The 20,193-nt window shown below is 38.7% G+C and overlaps 1 protein-coding gene across 1 annotated transcript; it reads right to left on the minus strand.

Moving 5' to 3' along the window:
* Positions 1–444: 444 nt before the first annotated feature.
* Positions 445–857, minus strand: LOC128652004 (death-associated protein 1-like). The gene is given in 2 exon segments (XM_053704953.1): positions 445–564; positions 567–857. Coding segments are annotated over 2 exon segments (321 nt in total). The 5' UTR covers positions 783–857; the 3' UTR covers positions 445–459.
* Positions 858–20,193: the final 19,336 nt, after the last annotated feature.

The following is a 20,193-nucleotide window of genomic DNA, read 5'->3' on the forward strand; positions in this document are numbered from 1 at the left end:
AAACTACTATTTAAATTGAACTAATACAGAAATATCAGTTAAAATGTTATACTCAATGAACATCAGCAAAAAGTATAAATCAGCATTATTAGGAAGTATACAACTATGACTGCTGTATTAGTCTCAATTTAAAAACCTTTAGTTGGAAAAAAAAGTTCTGCTCTTTCATATGCATGATTTATTGTATTTTTTTTCCGCGTATAATGTTCCTTTAATACACAAACCTCATAATACAAGGTTCATAAAATGGGTGTAATACTTGTTTGCACAACACATATAGGTGTGAAGGATTTGAATATACTGTATATATACGTATACATACATATATATATATATATATATATATATATATATATACATACACATACATTTAAATCACAATTTTAGGCCAGAGAAGAGATCACAACCTATTTCACAAAACATGGTGAATGTGCTGCTGCTTTTTCCAAGGTTGTCTTTTCACTTGCGGGGTTGATGGATATGATGAGTGACCTGGTTTGTGCCAGGTAACTTTTTCACCGAAGCATGATGTTTATGATGAGCTACTTGAGCAGCAGCTGGGGGTGGGAGTCCTTGTCACCCCTTGTGACAGCTCCAGAGATTATCAAAGGTGGTTTAGGTGGAACAATGCCACTTTCCCAATTTTCCTCATTGCTTTCTTTCTCCTCCTTGGTTTCTACGTGAGTGTGTGGATGTTTCTGCACAATTCTCATCCCTCCAGCTTTAACAGCAGGAGGGTGGCCAGCTTTCGTGTCCGACTTCTCTTTTGGAGGAGAAGACATATCTTCTATTAAATTTATTCAGCTCTTCTTCTCAGGGTATGAAAGCACAGTACTGTAACTGCAAGTGAGTGCTGCTCACACATCAGCAAATGCTATAATCCCGCCCCATTTCCTCTTCAACTACTGACTTTTAAATGCGGTAGAAGTCTTGACAGGAGAGGGTCTACTGCTCACTTCTTCCAAGACTCGTAATACCAGCGTTAGGCAAATCCCATTAAAAAGATAGGATACGCAATTGACGTAAGGGTATTTGCGGTAAGCTCTAGTCGCGGAAGAAAAGTGAGTGGTACACCTGTACCTGTCAGACTCGTAATACCAGCGGGCGTTAAAAAGCAGCGTTGGGACCGCTGCTTTTTAAGGCTAACGCAAGACTCGTAATCTAGGCGACTGAGTTTTACCTTAAGAATTTTATCTAATTGTTACTTTGATAAAATGTTTTTTTTTGAGTGTGCGTTAGATTCCGTATTTTCTGAAGAGTGTTGGGTTTTTAAACTGTGCAGTTATTTGGGACATGTTAGCAGCTACATATTCTCATTGGTTCCCTTAGACTGGAAAAGTCTCCCTTATTTTAAATTCCTCAGTTCTCTGTTGTGTTGTAATTCATTCAAGCCGCATAAATTAACATAGGGGTTGCTGAGACTAGAATCAAATTTTTTGTTGAAAATTGTTTAGGAAATGAATGAATTTAACTGTATATTCTAATATTTACAAAATGGAACATAAATACATCTTGAATTACCTAATAAGAAATGTGGACCAGCTTTTTCAATAACAAATTGCTGTTTTTTTCTGCTCAGTGGTTCTGATGACCACACAAAAAGCCTATGGGGCCCATTTATCAAGCTCCGAATGGAGCTTGAGGGCCTGTGTTTCTGGCGAGCCTGCAGGCTCGCCAGAAACAACCGTTATGAAGCAGCAGTCTAAAGACCGCTGCTCCATTACCCTGTCCGCCTGCTCTGAGCAGGCGGACAGACATCGCCGAAAATCAACCCGAACGAGTACAATCGGGTTAATTGACACCTCCCTGCTGGCGGCCGATTGGCCGCAAAACTGCAGGGGGCGACGTTGCACCAGCACCTCACAAGAGCTGCTGGTGCAATGCTGAATACGGAGAGCGTATTGCTCTCCGCATTCAGCGAGGTCTGGCGGACCTGATACGCACTGTCAATATAGACTGTTCTGAGGTAGGTCTTACCCAAACTATGGACTAGATTACAAGTGTAGCGCAAACCCGTTTTTCGTACGTACGATAATTAACCAGCCATTACAAGTGGCTGGTTATGGCTTCCGTGAGCTTGAGGTAGCAATTAGCACTTATAAAATTAACCAGAAATGAGATCTCTGGTTAATTTTATAAACAAGCCCCAAATACCCCCAAAATACAGTGTAGATAGCAGCATCTTTATTTCCTATTCATAAAATAAATGCACTAGAAGTTGGTGGGAGTGGGGTGTTAGAAAAAAGGGCGCTGAAAAGTGCCTTTATATTGTGGTCTATGGGAACTGTGTGCTCCCAGTAAATATATGTATATGCTTATATATGTATGTGTTAATATGTATATAATCATATAGATACAGGGAGTGCAGAATTATTAGGCAAATGAGTATTTTGACCACATCATCCTCTTTATGCATGTTGTCTTACTCCAAGCTGTATAGGCTCGAAAGCCTACTACCAATTAAGCATATTAGGTGATGTGCATCTCTGTAATGAGAAGGGGTGTGGTCTAATGACATCAATACCCTATATCAGGTGTGCATAATTATTAGGCAACTTCCTTTCCTTTGGCAAAATGGGTCAAAAGAAGGACTTGACAGGCTCAGAAAAGTCAAAAATAGTGAGATATCTTGCAGAGGGATGCAGCACTCTTAAAATTGCAAAGCTTCTGAAGCGTGATCATCGAACAATCAAGCGTTTCATTCAAAATAGTCAACAGGGTCGCAAGAAGCGTGTGGAAAAACCAAGGCGCAAAATAACTGCCCATGAACTGAGAAAAGTCAAGCGTGCAGCTGCCAAGATGCCACTTGCCACCAGTTTGGCCATATTTCAGAGCTGCAACATCACTGGAGTGCCCAAAAGCACAAGGTGTGCAATACTCAGAGACATGGCCAAGGTAAGAAAGGCTGAAAGACGACCACCACTGAACAAGACACACAAGCTGAAACGTCAAGACTGGGCCAAGAAATATCTCAAGACTGATTTTTCAAAGGTTTTATGGACTGATGAAATGAGAGTGAGTCTTGATGGGCCAGATGGATGGGCCCGTGGCTGGATTGGTAAAGGGCAGAGAGCTCCAGTCCGACTCAGACGCCAGCAAGGTGGAGGTGGAGTACTGGTTTGGGCTGGTATCATCAAAGATGAGCTTGTGGGGCCTTTTCGGGTTGAGGATGGAGTCAAGCTCAACTCCCAGTCCTACTGCCAGTTTCTGGAAGACACCTTCTTCAAGCAGTGGTACAGGAAGAAGTCTGCATCCTTCAAGAAAAACATGATTTTCATGCAGGACAATGCTCCATCACACGCGTCCAAGTACTCCACAGCGTGGCTGGCAAGAAAGGGTATAAAAGAAGAAAATCTAATGACACGGCCTCCTTGTTCACCTGATCTGCACCCCATTGAGAACCTGTGGTCCATCATCAAATGTGAGATTTGCAAGGAGGGAAAACAGTACACCTCTCTGAACAGTGTCTGGGAGGCTGTGGTTGCTGCTGCACGCAATGTTGATGGTGAACAGATCAAAACACTGACAGAATCCATGGATGGCAGGCTTTTGAGTGTCCTTGCAAAGAAAGGTGGCTATATTGGTCACTGATTTGTTTGTTTTTTTGTTTTTGAATGTCAGAAATGTATATTTGTGAATGTTGGGATGTTATATTGGTTTCACTGGTAAAAAACATAATTTATGCTTACCTGATAAATTTATTTCTCTTGTAGTGTAGTCAGTCCACGGGTCATCCATTACTTATGGAATATATCTCTTCCTAACAGGAAGCTGCAAGAGGATCACCCAAGCAGAGCTGCTATATAGCTCCTCCCCTCACATGTCATATTCAGTCATTCGACCAAAACCAGACGAGAAAGGAGAAACCATAGGGTGCAGTGGTGACTGGAGTTTAATTAAAATTTAGATCTGCCTTAAAGACAGGGCGGGCCGTGGACTGACTACACTACAAGAGAAATAAATTTATCAGGTAAGCATAAATTATGTTTTCTCATGTTAAGTGTAGTCAGTCCACGGGTCATCCATTACTTATGGAATACCAATACCAAAGCTAAAGTACACGGATGAAGGGAGGGACAAGGCAGGAACCTTAAACAGAAGGAACCACTGCCTGAAGCACCTTTCTCCCAAAAATATCCTCCGAAGAAGCAAAAGTGTCAAATTTGTAAAATTTTGAAAAAGTGTGAAGTGAAGACCAAGTTGCAGCCTTGCAAATCTGTTCAACAGAGGCCTCATTTTTAAAGGCCCAGGTGGAAGCCACAGCTCTAGTAGAATGAGCTGTAATCCTTTCAGGAGGCTGCTGTCCAGCAGTCTCATAGGCTAAACGTATTATGCTACGAAGCCAAAAAGAGAGAGAGGTAGCCGAAGCCTTTTGACCTCTTCTCTGTCCAGAGTAAACGACAAACAGGGAAGAAGTTTGACGAAAATCTTTAGTTGCCTGCAAATAGAACTTCAGGGCACGGACTACGTCCAGATTATGCAAAAGTCGTTCCTTCTTTGAAGAAGGGTTAGGACACAGTGATGGAACAACAATCTCTTGATTGATATTCCTGTTAGTAACTACCTTAGGTAAGAACCCAGGTTTAGTACGCAGAACTACCTTGTCTGAATGAAAAATCAGATAAGGAGAATCACAATGTAAGGCAGATAACTCAGAGACTCTTCGAGCCGAGGAAATAGCCATCAAAAACAGAACCTTCCAGGATAACAGCTTGATATCAATGGAATGAAGGGGTTCAAATGGAACGCCTTGAAGAACGTTAAGAACTAAGTTTAAGTTAAAAAACACCACAGACCTCTCACAGCGACCTATCTTTAGTTAGGCTGCAAGAGAATGACTGAATATGACATGTGAGGGGAGAAGCTATAAAGGGGCTCTGCTTGGGTGATCCTCTTGCAGCTTCCTGTTAGGAAGAGATATATTCCATAAGTAATGGATGACCCGTGGACTGACTACACTTAACAAGAGAAATAAATAATTGAAATGGGTATATATTTGTTTTTTGTTAAGTTGCCTAATAATTATGCACAGTAATAGTCACCTGCACACACAGATATCCCCCTAAAATAGCTATAACTAAAAACAAACTAAAAACTACTTCCAAAACTATTCAGCTTTGATATTAATGAGTTTTTTGGGTTCATTGAGAACATGGTTGTTGTTCAATAATAAAATTAATCCTCAAAAATACAACTTGCCTAATAATTCTGCACTCCCTGTATATATTTACAATTTGCTGCCATCGCTGAGCTACTTACCCCCTTTGCTGCTCTTAGGTTCTGATGCCCCCATTGGAGCCTATGGAAGCGTGTTCTCGTGAGCGCAATGCTTCCCAGTATTTTTCATTTACTAAGTGCAAAGGGCTCCAATGTACTTATATATATGTCTTTATATGTATGCATATGTATGTGTGTTTATATGTCTTTAAATACATATATACACACATACAGTAAATACATATGTATACATATATAGACATATATATATATATATACACACACACACATACATACATATACATCTAAAAAGATGTATATGTTAAAGCCCTTTGCCTGCCTTTTTTTCCCTAACACCAGAGATCTCATATCTTATGTGTGCATTTTTTTTATATAATTATTAGATGGTGCTATTATAATTCTAACTGTACTTTTTGTATTGTTATTTGTATGTGTTTTGTTAACCAGTCACGCTAACCTGACGCGTGTTAACTTCAATTGCCCTCAGGCAATCGTGTTTACTTTTAACTTGTAATACGAGCAAAAAACCTGATGTGTGTAAACAGCTGTTTGTGCACAACAGTTAGCGTGCCACTTGTAATCTAGCCCAAAATGTCATCATTTAATTATAGTAACCTATTATCAACCTAATTTTTTATAAACTCCTTTTTACTTGTGCGCAACAGCGTGCCACTCATAATCTAGCCCAAAATGTCATAACTTAATTATAGTAACAGATTATCAACCTAATTTTCTATACAATTCTTCTATCTATCTATCTATCTATCTATCTATCTGTCTATATATAGCATGCATATCCAAAATAAAGCTTTATCATGCCCCCACGTCCCCATCTATAGCACACAAAATGGGGCATATTTATCAAACTCCGTATGGTCTAAAGACCGCTGCTCCGTGACTTGTCCGCCTGCTCTGAGGCCGCGGACAGAAATCAACCCGATCAAATACGATCAGGTTGATTGACACCGCCTGCTAGCGGCCGATTTGCCGCATATCTGCAGGGGGCGGCATTGCACCAGCAGTTCACAAGATCTGCTGGTACAATGATAACTGTCGTCATTTATCGATGTGCAGCGGACATGATTACGCTACTTCGTATCATGTCCGATCGCACATTGATAAATATGGCCCAATGTCCCATTTCTGAGCTGTAAGTGTTGCAAAGGGTCTATGTTTCTAAAACTTTATATAGGTTGATGGCACCCACAGTTTCTTCATAGAGACAAAACATTTCACCAAACAGACATTGTAAGATTTGCTGACCCTTAGTGTAAAATGTTGTACACGCTTGGAAAAAAAAATAAAAATCTATAAACAAAATAGTAAGTTTAAAAATACATTATTATTATTATTATAAACATTAACAGCCCCCACACATATTTAAATTGCTTACAGTATATGATTTAATTGCTTCAGAATTCTGTGAAAATGTTTATTGCCTTTGTGTCAGAGGTATAAATCATAATTACAATGTCTACACACAGTGGTTTCTTTGTTTGCTATGTTTTGACAATATTCCCTAACAATAAATTAAGATCTAATGCAATTACAATTAATAATCGTGTTTTCATGTCTTAGTGATTTATCTTGCCAGACGTGGAAGAGTGTATGTGTATATTAAAGACAGAGTGTGCTAAAATTACATTAGAGTGGGCGGAGCTGTGTATCTATTTGAAGAAGGCTGTGCAGTGGAATGAGTATATACACAATATGTCATAAATATAAACAGATCTAATCAGATAAAAAATATACACAGTGAATGTGAGTAGCACAAAAATGAGATAGAGGCTGGGGATAGAGACCTGAAGGGGGTGTGTGTGGGAGACCTAAGGGGGTGGGAGATACAGGAAGATATGGCCTTTTGTCTTTTGTAATCAAATACACATCTGTTCCCATGGCAACTACAAGGCAAATCAAATGCACCAAAAACTGAACGCGGCCCCCCATTTAACCCTTTGCTGCCAGTGGTGCAGGGGCACCTTGGAAAGGATAGACTATTAAACCCTTTTGTCTGTGCATATGTTTTTTTACCCTTGCAAAGACATCACGTAAGTGTTATGATCTGCACAGCACTCTAGTATTGTAAAGGTTAACGCATTAGTCCCACTAAAAGATACTTGCAGTGAACTGAAGAAACTCGTCCATGAAATGCATTTTCTGCTGTGTTTAACAATGTTATCTTAATTTAAAATAATGATAAATCATGACAAAAGAAATGAAATACATTGCAAGTGACACAAAAACTCCAGTATGTGAACCTGTAGTCTAGTATTGTGAGTGACCCTGGCTGATTTACTGTTTATACATGTAATTTACCTGGCAGAGAAATTTTAATTAGGCAAAAGGCAATTAAAGCAACACATAGGAACCATCTGTGATTCTGCAATAGACACACTTTGTTTTATTTACATTTCCAGATACCCAACATACAATCTGCATTTATTTTCTTTTATGGAAATTGTCTCTACCAGTCCTTCTGGGGAGAATTCCCATGTATTCACTAATCTTTTTTCAATAGCGTCATCCAAATCATTTAAACTCATTTACTCCCATATTTTATTTAATTTGTTTCAGTTATATAAACGTTTTAAACATTTTTTCTCTCTGATTTCCACCAAACTATAAATACTGTAACATTTTATTATAATAAATTATCCCCTTGAGTGCACAGTATATCTCATTGTGCCAATTAGTAATAGAAAGAATACCCACAATCACCCCCTTCCTACTCAAGACAACAGCAAGATACAGCTGCCATCACACCACTGGGGCAAAGTGTATTACTATTGTATTGTATTTCTCTAGACCCCAGGCTGTAAGGAAATTGTATATGTTGTACGAAGAGGTATTTTTTAAACTATAGTAGTTGTTTAAACATAGACGCCCATTACAGAGACTAAAACATTACACTTATTTCTTCTATCATGTTATAATTTAGGTTTCCCTAGGTATAACAACCTGTTATCTTGTTTTTTTCAGGTGTGGCCTGTTTAGGGATTATTTTAAATTGTTACCAGTGTAACAATCTTGCAGTGACCTGATTGTACTAAGAGGCAATGGAAATTCCCAGATAAACTAGATTTGCAAAAGTTGGGGGAGTGCTATGGTGGAGTATTGTTGCTGGAAACTGTGCAGCACTCTCACTTCCCACACAGGTGAGAGGGATATTGTAGTGTGGAAAAAGCTGGTGTCCATATGGTAGCAGCATTTAAAAGTAACTCATTACACATTTATTGTAGTGGACAGGGTCTCAGATATGAACTGGAGCCTCCCCCATAGCTAGGGTTGCCACCTCAGCCATGTTTTCCTCAACACTTATGAGTTACACATGCTGCAGGGTGTGCAGGGAGGAACATGTATTGTGTGTCTGGACAGCACTATACATATTCCTCCCTGCACACCCTGCAGCGTGTGTAACTTATAAGTGTTCTGTATTTTAAGGGACGGATGGCAACCCTACAGCCATAGCATATATATATATATATATATACACACACATACCATTCCCATCACTTGTGTTTACAAATGACAGTTTGGGTTTATTTTAATTTTATCTCATGAAGTAGAATAAAACAAACTCTTACATTGTAATTGTGTTTGAAAGCTGAGAATTCACTTTAAGAGCTTGGAATGCGGTTTCTAGTCAGTCTACTTACATCCAGGATGTCTCAGACAATCTGATGTCTATTAGAATTGGGATATTTCAGTAAAAGAGGACTACTGGGGAGGGCTGGCCTTTGAAGTAGGGGTAAGGCAACAGCCCCAGGGCTAGTCCTGCATCCCTAAATAAAGAAATTCTAAATATTGGTGTATTGTGAGTGTCCCATTTAGTGACGGCTGTCAGCCATCCCCTGGTTAGTGAATGTACAGCTCCAAACTCTGATTCATGTAAAAACAAACAAATCAAATTGACTTCTTCTGAGGCAACATCAACCCTAATATAATCATATAGTTACACAATATCCTATTCAACACCTGCTGCACTACAAATATATCAGGGTAATATACTTAGCAGATTTAGCTATTGTAAAAATAACACTGGACAGTCAGAAGCACTACAATAAAATAGCTATTTTAAAAAGACTTTTTTTGCACAGATTACTGTTTCAGTGCCCCATACAGTGTTTAATTTAGCAAGATAATCTGAGCCTTCCTGTTTTTGTTGCCACTGTGCTTGCAGTCTCACTAATGATCTAATTACTGGCAAAGTGTAAAGTACCAGGCAATGTGTGAAATTAGCAGTCTGACTACCGCCCAGCCATGTTACACATTACGCTGCTCCCCACGGTGCAGAACACACAGTTTTATGCAATTATACCAGTGCATAGAATATCAACATACGATCAGTCTCATATTAAATATATAGTGAATATGCATATTTTTTTTGTTTCATTTTTAAAATACAGTTTATATCTCAGACATGGAGTGCAGTGTTCATACTATGTATTACTGAAATGATGCTGTAACAAAACATTATGTAACAAATCCTCCTTGGGGTAGTTCAGTTCTGTGAAAATGGTGCACCAGTACAACAGTGGTGTTAATGTCTTGGCTGCTAGAGAAAGCATTAGCCATACCAGTTACATGAATACATCAAATAACTTAAAGGTATACTAACCCCAAATTTTTTATTTTGTGATTCAGATAGAGCATGCAATTTTAAGCAACTTTGTAATTTACTCCTATTATCAATTTTTCTTTGTTCTCATGTTATCTTGATTTGAAAAGCAGTAATGAAAGGTTAGGAGCCGGCCCATTTTTTGTTCAGCACCAGGGTAGCGCTTGCTAATTGGTTTGCTACATTTAGCCACAAATCAGCAAGTGCTACCCAGGTGCTGAACAAAAAATGGGCTGGCTCTAAAGATCACAGTACTGTTTTTTCAAATCAAGATAGCATGAGAACAAAGAAAAAATGATAATAGGAGTAAATTAGAAAGTTGCTTAAAATCTCATGCTCTATCTGAATCATGAAAGAAAAAAAATTGGGTTTAGTATCCCTTTAAGTACTAGTTAGAGGCTGTACACTGTATATTCAGTCTCACACAGCAGCATACAATTAGGTTGGATCCACAAAATGGAAACTAATATGTTGCAAATATCAATGTATATAATTTAAGCCATGGGAGGAATAAGTAGCACTTTACTGTGCTTGTTAATAAACAAATACCCTGTGCTATGTTCAGAGGAAAACAAAGCGTTTTCTACCTGCTGGAATTTGCTGAAAATAACAGGAATATGTTTAGAGGTAAAAATTACAAGAAAATACATAAATGTATCTAAAAATAATGCTTAACAAAAACTTCCAATAAACTTCCCTTCAGGAAACAAGCTCCCCTTTTCATGTTCCAGTTCTAGCACTGAAGCACAAGCAATTCCTTCGAACAGGTGGCAGAGTCATTGAGGCATTTCTGGCCCCTATACATGTGTAGTGAGTGTAAGTGGTGTCACATGCAAAGTCTTTTGCATCAATTGCATATGTGAGGAAGCAGAAGTGCCTCGTGATGCCCATATGCTCCCAGGAATTCACTTCTTCATTACGGGCACAAGGTTGTGGGCATTGAGGGCTCCTTTTCATATTACATTTTATTTTAACAGGGCTCAAAATTTCCACTAGTCATTGGCGAGTAGAAATTTAACGGTGGCGAGTGAAAGTTAGCTAGTAAATGTTGAGTCTGAAGTCTGGTGGCATGTTGCAAGTAGCAAAGCTGGCACATTTTATTTGCAGAATGTACATTCCTATTGCAGCACTGACAAACACATTTTGTGCTATCCAGATTGGCTTCCATCTTATGGAAGTCTCTGCCTCGCTCCACAAGAATCTCCCCTAGTTTTAAAAGCTTCAAGTGCTCCCTGAAGACGCTACTATTCAGGGACGCTTACAACCTACACTAACCTTCCTATCTCCACTGCTATCCCCTAAAACCCCATAGCATGTAAGCCTATAAGCCCAGCTGTTTGTAGTCAACCTTCATAAGAGCCGACTACAACAGTGCAACTCTCGGCAGGACCCTCTCTCCCCATTTGGTCCCTGTAATCGTTTTTATATACCACCTATGTTCATAGCGCTGCGGAACCTGTTGGCGCTCTACAAATACCTGATAATAATAATAATAATAATAATATGTGAAAAAAATATTATATAAAGGGATAATATATATCCATGAAAATGCAAGGATATGTTATTTCTCTAGGTCTGTAGGAGCCCATTGGTGCTTAGACTGTTAATTTTGAGAGGGCAAATGGGGCAGAGAGAGAGAGTTATTGGAGAGGAAAAGTGAAAGTGGAGAAGGTAGAAGAGTTGAGAGAATGGAGAAAAAAAGAGTGAAGAGATATGAGTGGGGGAAAAAAAAGTATAAAGAGAAGATATGACCTGAGAGAGAGGGCTAAAAATAAAGAATGAAGAGAGGAAGGAGTCGAGAAAGATCGTTAAGAGCGAAAAAGGAGAGATGATAATTTAAAAAATAAAAATCTCCAGGTCTGCTATGACCTTTCATATCTGTCAGCACTCACTGCATTCTCTCAATTCAACAACTTCCTTTTTCTATCCAGCTTGTCTTCCGCAGACCCCTAGTGGATGTTTCTATCTGCTATAAACTTGTTTTTGTTAATTTATTACTGTATGTAGTGTTATTTAATTTGTTATGGTATGAAACAAAAACAATATAACTAAATGTTTCACAATGGCTAAACATATGCAAAGAGGGGGCGAAGTAGTGGGTGGGATTAGAAGTGGCAAGTAATGTTTTGTCCTGACTAGTAGCTTAGGACTCGAAATTTTTCTGTTCTGTTGGTATTTTACAGGGTACATTTTGTCCCTGCAAGTTGAGTCCTTTGTTTATTATTATGTAAATAATTGTATACAGTGAGTGCAGAATTATTAGGCAAATGAGTATTTTGACCACATCATCCTCTTTATGCATGTTGTCTTACTCCAAGCTGTATAGGCTCGAAAGCCTACTACCAATTAAGCATATTAGGTGATGTGCATCTCTGTAATGAGAAGGGGTGTGGTCTAATTACATCAACACCCTATATCAGGTGTGCATAATTATTAGGCAACTTCCTTTCCTTTGGCAAAATGGGTCAAAAGAAGGACTTGACAGGCTCAGAAAAGTCAAAAATAGTGAGATATCTTGCAGAGGGATGCAGCACTCTTAAAATTGCAAAGCTTCTGAAGCGTGATCATCGAACAATCAAGGGTTTCATTCAAAATAGTCAACAGGGTCGCAAGAAGCGTGTGGAAAAACCAAGGCGCAAAATAACTGCCCATGAACTGAGAAAAGTCAAGCGTGCAGCTGCCAAGATGCCACTTGCCACCAGTTTGGCCATATTTCAGAGCTGCAACATCACTGGAGTGCCCAAAAGCACAAGGTGTGCAATACTCAGAGACATGGCCAAGGTAAGAAAGGCTGAAAGACGACCACTACTGAACAAGACACACAAGCTGAAACGTCAAGACTGGGCCAAGAAATATCTCAAGACTGATTTTTCAAAGGTTTTATGGACTGATGAAATGAGAGTGAGTCTTGATGGGCCAGATGGATGGGCCCGTGGCTGGATTGGTAAAGGGCAGAGAGCTCCAGTCCGACTCAGACGCCAGCAAGGTGGAGGTGGAGTACTGGTTTGGGCTGGTATCATCAAAGATGAGCTTGTGGGGCCTTTTCAGGTTGAGGATGGAGTCAAGCTCAACTCCCAGTCCTACTGCCAGTTTCTGGAAGACACCTTCTTCAAGCAGTGGTACAGGAAGAAGTCTGCATCCTTCAAGAAAAACATGATTTTCATGCAGGACAATGCTCCATCACACGCGTCCAAGTACTCCACAGCGTGGCTGGCAAGAAGGGGTATAAAAGAAGAAAATCTAATGACATGGCCTCCTTGTTCACCTGATCTGAACCCCATTGAGAACCTGTGGTCCATCATCAAATGTGAGATTTACAAGGAGGGAAAACAGTAAACCTCTCTGAACAGTGTCTGGGAGGCTGTGGTTGCTGCTGCACGCAATGTTGATGGTGAACAGATCAAAACACTGACAGAATCCATGGATGGCAGGCTTTTGAGTGTCCTTGCAAAGAAAGGTGGCTATATTGGTCACTGATTTGTTTTTGTTTTGTTTTCGAATGTCAGAAATGTATATTTGTGAATGTTGAGATGTTATATTGGTTTCACTGGTAAAAATAAATAATTGAAATGGGTATATATTTGTTTTTTGTTAAGTTTCCTAATAATTATGCACAGTAATAGTCACCTGCACACACAGATATCCCCCTAAAATAGCTATAACTAAAGCAAACTAAAAACTACTTCCAAAACTATTCAGCTTTGATATTAATGAGTTTTTTGGGTTCATTGAGAACATGGTTGTTGTTCAATAATAAAATTAATCCTCAAAAATACAACTTGCCTAATAATTCTGCACTCCCTGTATAGTGCAAGTATTTTGTCTGGGAAGAGCTTCACTTTAAAAAAAAAAAAATAACCAGCAAGACATGAACTAAATGACAAATCTATACATTATCTGCACATAAGCACATGCTAATATTTAATGATAAATGTTAGTTTATTTTGATTTTTAGTGACCTTTAAAAATGCATAACTAACTCTAAATAACATCTGAAGAAGCCAGATTTCTCACAAACACATAAATGTACAGCACACAAACATATATACATGCACACACCAACCACATACAGACAAATGAGCAACACACACACACACTAACCACATACAAATGAGAAGCACACACACACAATAACCATACAGACAAAATGAGCATCACATACACATGCACACACAATAACCATATACAGACAAATGAGCAGCACACACACACACACACTAACCACATACAAATGAGCATCACGCATACACACACACACAATAACCATATACAGACAAATGAGCAGCACACACAGTAACCACATACAAATGAGTAGCACACACACACAGACAATAACCATACATATACAGACAAATGAGAAGCACACACATTAACCACATACAAATGAGCAGCACACACACACAGATAATAACCATACATATACAGACAAATGAGAAGCACACACACTAACCACATACAAATGAGCAGCACACACACACAGACAATAACCATACATATACAGACAAATGAGCAACACACACACACTAACCACATACAAATGAGCAGAGCACACACACACACACACAATAACCATACAGACAAAATGAGCATCACATACACATGCATACACAATAACCATATACAGACAAATAAGCAGCACACACACACACACTAACCACATACAAATGAGCATCACGCATACACACACACACACACACACACACAATAACTATATACAGACAAATGAGCAGCACACACTAACCACATACAAATGAGCATCACGCATACACACACACACAATAACCATATACAGACAAATGAGCAGCACACACACTAACCACATACAAATGAGCAGCACACACACACAGACAATAACCATACATATACAGACAAATGAGAAGCACACACACTAACCACATACAAATAAGCAGCACACACACACACAATAGCCATTCAGACAAATGAGCATCACACACACACACAATATCAATATACAGACAAATGAGCATCACTCACAAACACAATAACCATATACAGGCAAATGAGCGTCTCACACACAATAACCATATACAGGCAAATGAGCGTCACACACACACATAATAACCATATACAGACAAATGAGCGTCACACACACACACACACACACACACACAATAACCATATACAGTCAAATGAGCGTCACACATACACACACACACACAATAACCATATACAGACAAATGAGCGTCACACACACACACACACACAATAACCATATATAGTCAAATGAGCGTCTCTCTCACTCACACAGACACAATAACCATATACAGTCAAATGAGCGTCACACACACACACACAATAACCATATATAGTCAAATGAGCGTCTCTCTCTCACACACACACACACACACACACAATAACCATATACAGGGAGTGCAGAATTATTAGGCAAGTTGTATTTTTGAGGATTAATTTTATTATTGAACAACAACCATGTTCTCAATGAACCCAAAAAACTCATTAATATCAAAGCTGAATAGTTTTGGAAGTAGTTTTTAGTTTGTTTTTAGTTATAGCTATTTTAGGGGGATATCTGTGTGTGCAGGTGACTATTACTGTGCATAATTATTAGGCAACTTAACAAAAAACAAATATATACCCATTTCAATTATTTATTTTTACCAGTGAAACCAATATAACATCTCAACATTCACAAATATACATTTCTGACATTCAAAAACAAAACAAAAACAAATCAGTGACCAATATAGCCACCTTTCTTTGCAAGGACACTCAAAAGCCTGCCATCCATGGATTCTGTCAGTGTTTTGATCTGTTCACCATCAACATTGCGTGCAGCAGCAACCACAGCCTCCCAGACACTGTTCAGAGAGGTGTACTGTTTTCCCTCCTTGTAAATCTCACATTTGATGATGGACCACAGGTTCTCAATGGGGTTCAGATCAGGTGAACAAGGAGGCCATGTCATTAGATTTTCTTCTTTTATACCCTTTCTTGCCAGCCACGCTGTGGAGTACTTGGACGCGTGTGATGGAGCATTGTCCTGCATGAAAATCATGTTTTTCTTGAAGGATGCAGACTTCTTCCTGTACCACTGCTTGAAGAAGGTGTCTTCCAGAAACTGGCAGTAGGACTGGGAGTTGAGCTTAACTCCATCCTCAACCCGAAAAGGCCCCACAAGCTCATCTTTGATGATACCAGCCCAAACCAGTATTCCACCTCCACCTTGCTGGCGTCTGAGTCAGACTGGAGCTCTCTGCCCTTTACCAATCCAGCCACGGGCCCATCCATCTGGCCCATCAAGACTCACTCTCATTTCATCAGTCCATAAAACCTTAGAAAAATCATTCTTGAGATATTTCTTGGCCCAGTCTTGACGTTTCAGCTTGTGTGTCTTGTTCAGTGGTGGTCGTCTTTCAGCCTTTCTTACCTTGGCCATGTCTCTGAGTATTGCACACCTTGTGCTTTTGGGCACTCCAGTGATGTTGCAGCTCTGAAATATGGCCAAACTGGTGGCAAGTGGCATCTTGGCAGCTGCACGCTTGACTTTTCTCAGCTCATGGGCAGTTATTTTGCGCCTTGGTTTTTCCACACGCTTCTTGCGACCCTGTTGACTATTTTGAATGAAACGCTTGATTGTTCGATGATCACGCTTCAGAAGCTTTGCAATTTTAAGAGTGCTGCATCCCTCTGCAAGATATCTCACTATTTTTTACTTTTCTGAGCCTGTCAAGTCCTTCTTTTGACCCATTTTGCCAAAGGAAAGGAAGTTGCCTAATAATTATGCACACCTGATATAGGGTGTTGATGTCATTAGACCACACCCCTTCTCATTACAGAGATGCACATCACCTAATATGCTTAATTGGTAGTAGGCTTTTGAGCCTATACAGCTTGGAGTAAGACAACATGCATAAAGAGGATGATGTGGTCAAAATACTCATTTGCCTAATAATTCTGCACTCCCTGTACAGTCAAATGAGCGTCACACATACACACACACACACAATAACCATATACAGTCAAATAAGCGTCACACACAATAACCATATAGAGACAAATGAGCGTCTCTCACACAGACACAATAACCATATACAGTCAAATGAGCGTCACACACACACACACTAATCACATACAGACAAATAAGAATCACACACTGACCACATACAGACACATGAGAATCACACACTGACCACATACAAATGAGCGCCACACACATATACACACAATAACCACATACAAATGAGCATCACACAAACACACAGTGCTAAGCTTACAAGATTTGGGGGAAATAAAAGGAGCATAACAAACAAAGGTTGTCACTAATGAAGGAAATGTGATTTTCTATGTATCTACCAGTGTTGCAAACAGCTATCTTTTTTTTTGGAGATGGTTGATGCAGTGAAAATACAGTGTCTGTAAAGCTGGTGTCAAGAAATACACATGTAATGTGGATTCAGTTACCATTGAGCTTACACTTCAATTAAATATATCTAGATGTAGAATAATCTTATACCATTTTAACAATGTACAGGATACAACAAAATTCACAAACTAAGATGGCGGCATTCAGTGTAAAGATGCAGAGCTTTACTAACTGGCGTCTGGCTTAAGATACGAGAACAGCTTTAAAGAGACTGAAATGCAGATACAGGAAGAAAAACAATAATAGTGTAAGTAATAACCATATTATTGTAGTTGTACTACAGTTTAATATCCCTTTAAATATTTATTTTTCAGAAAATGCTAAAATGACACAAAACCCACGTTTTTTCATGATGTGGATATGGCATTCAAATTTAAGCAACTTTCCATTTATTTCTATCATGAAATTTGCTTCATTCCCTTGGTATTCTTTGTTGAAGGAGAAGTCACGCACTACTGGGAGCTAGCTGAACACAGAGGAGCCAATGACAGGTGTATATGTGCAGCCAGCAATCACCAGCTAGCTCCCAGTAGTGCGTGGCTGCTCCTAAACAAAATAAAAAAAATTGGAAGTAAACTGGAATTATTTTTTTTTAAATGACAGGCTCTATATGTATCATTAACTTTTATATAACTATCCCTTTAAGTTAAGCTGTTTTAACACAGAGCACATTTTTGTACTCATCTCAACCCCGGGGTTGATTTGTTCATTGGCTAAAAAGGACAATTCCCACAGCAATGAAAACAGAAAAACTTATTTTATTCACAGGATGAATAACCATTATTTTTAGACACAAACTTAAAAAAAACAACTCAGATGACACAGTCATATACCCACAGTTACACACACGCTTAAAACAAACACACATGGCCATAAAGGGCAAACAGGTGGAGAAACACAGTACACATGACATGCTTCCATCTGTCCTACTTTATAGCTCAGTGTGACCCACCAGCAGGTCACATAATGGCTTAACTGTTTTGCTTCTAGACATATTGCTTTATAACTGTTTTGCTTCTAGACATATTGCTTTATAACTGTTTTGCTTCTAGACATATTGCTTTATAACTGTTTTGCTTCTAGACATATTGCTTTATAACTGTTTTGCTTCTAGACATATTGCTTTATAACTGTTTTGCTTCTAGACATATTGCTTTATAACTGTTTTGCTTCTAGACATATTGCTTTATAACTGTTTTGCTTCTAGACATATTGCTTTATAACTGTTTTGCTTCTAGACATATTGCTTTATAACTGTTTTGCTTCTAGACATATTGCTTTATAACTGTTTTGCTTCTAGACATATTGCTTTATAACTGTTTTGCTTCTAGACATATTGCTTTATAACTGTTTTGCTTCTAGACATATTGCTTTATAACTGTTTTGCTTCTAGACATATTGCTTTATAACTGTTTTTCTTCTAGACATATTGCTTTATAACTGTTTTTCTTCTAGACATATTGCTTTATAACTGTTTTTCTTCTAGACATATTGCTTTATAACTGTTTTGCTTCTAGACATATTGCTTTATAACTGTTTTGCTTCTAGACATATTGCTTTATAACTATTTTGCTTCTAGACATATTGCTTTATAACTGTTTTGCTTCTAGACATATTGCTTTATAACTGTTTTGCTTCCAGACATATTGCTTTATAACTGTTGCAGAATTAAAATAATTCTATCATGCCAATGCAAAAGCAACAGTTTAGTTTATTAAAATACCTTTGCATGAATAAAAGTTTAAATGGGTTTTAAAACTAACACTAAGAGGCCCATTTATCAAAAGGTCTTGCGGACCGGATCCGACAGTGCGGATCAGGTCCGCAAGACCTCGCTGGATGCGGAGAGCAATACGCTCTCCGTATTCAGCATTGCACCAGCAGCTCACAAGAGCTACTGGTGCAACCCCGCCCCCTGCAGATTCAGCAGGGAGGTGTCAATCAACCTGATCGTACGCAATCGAGTTGAATTGTGGCGATCTCTGTCCGCCTGCTCAGAGCTTGATAAATGGGCCTGTAATAGATGATTCCCAATCAAAAAACATAAAAATAAAAACATGTTCATAATCACATGAGCAAAAAATAAAAATAAGTAATATTTTTTTAATACATTTCTAAATCACCCTCTTTTCAGATATTGTCCTTAATATATTATACTTAAAGGGACACTGAACCCAAATTTTTTCTTTTGTGATTCAGATAGAGCATGCAATTTTAAGCAAATTTCTAATTTACTCCTATTATCAAATTCTCTTCATTATCTTGGTATGTTTATTTGAAAAGCAAGAATGTAAGTTTAGATGCCGGCCCATTTTTGGTGAACAACCTGGGTTGTCCTTGCTGATTGGACAGCACCAATAAACAAGTGCAGCCCATGGTTCTGAACCAAAAATGTGCTGGCTTAGCTTAGATGCCTTCTTTTTCAAATAAAGATAGTAAGAGATCGAAGACAAATTGATCAAATAAGTAAATTAGAAAGTTGCTTAAATTTGCATGCTCTATCTGAATCATGTAAGAAAAAAATTGGGTTCAGTGTCCCTTTAAAGTGATAAAAAAACAGTCTGTTTAATTGTTGTAATAATAAAAACCACTAAGCAGTGGGTTATCCTTAACAGGCCACTAAGGTCAAAATTAAAGTTTCACGATTTAGACAAAAAAGTGAAATAAATAAAACCCATCCCAATATACTCCCATTATCAAAACGTGCACAATCTTTTTATATGCACACTTTCTGAGGCTGCATCTCCTACTGAGCATGTGCAAAAGAGCACGGTATGATTATGAGCTCTTTCTCACTGTCCCTCTGAGACAGACATATGTCTCTATTTGCAGAATTTCCCTTAGCCCCAACCCAAAGAGCACCAGACACACCCACAAACCCCTCCCAACACAGCTCCTCTCATAAACTACAGAGACACCCCCCCAATTCCAC

This window comes from Bombina bombina, chromosome 3 (genome assembly GCF_027579735.1).
Source record: "Bombina bombina isolate aBomBom1 chromosome 3, aBomBom1.pri, whole genome shotgun sequence".
Classification (NCBI taxonomy): Eukaryota; Metazoa; Chordata; class Amphibia; order Anura; family Bombinatoridae; genus Bombina; species Bombina bombina.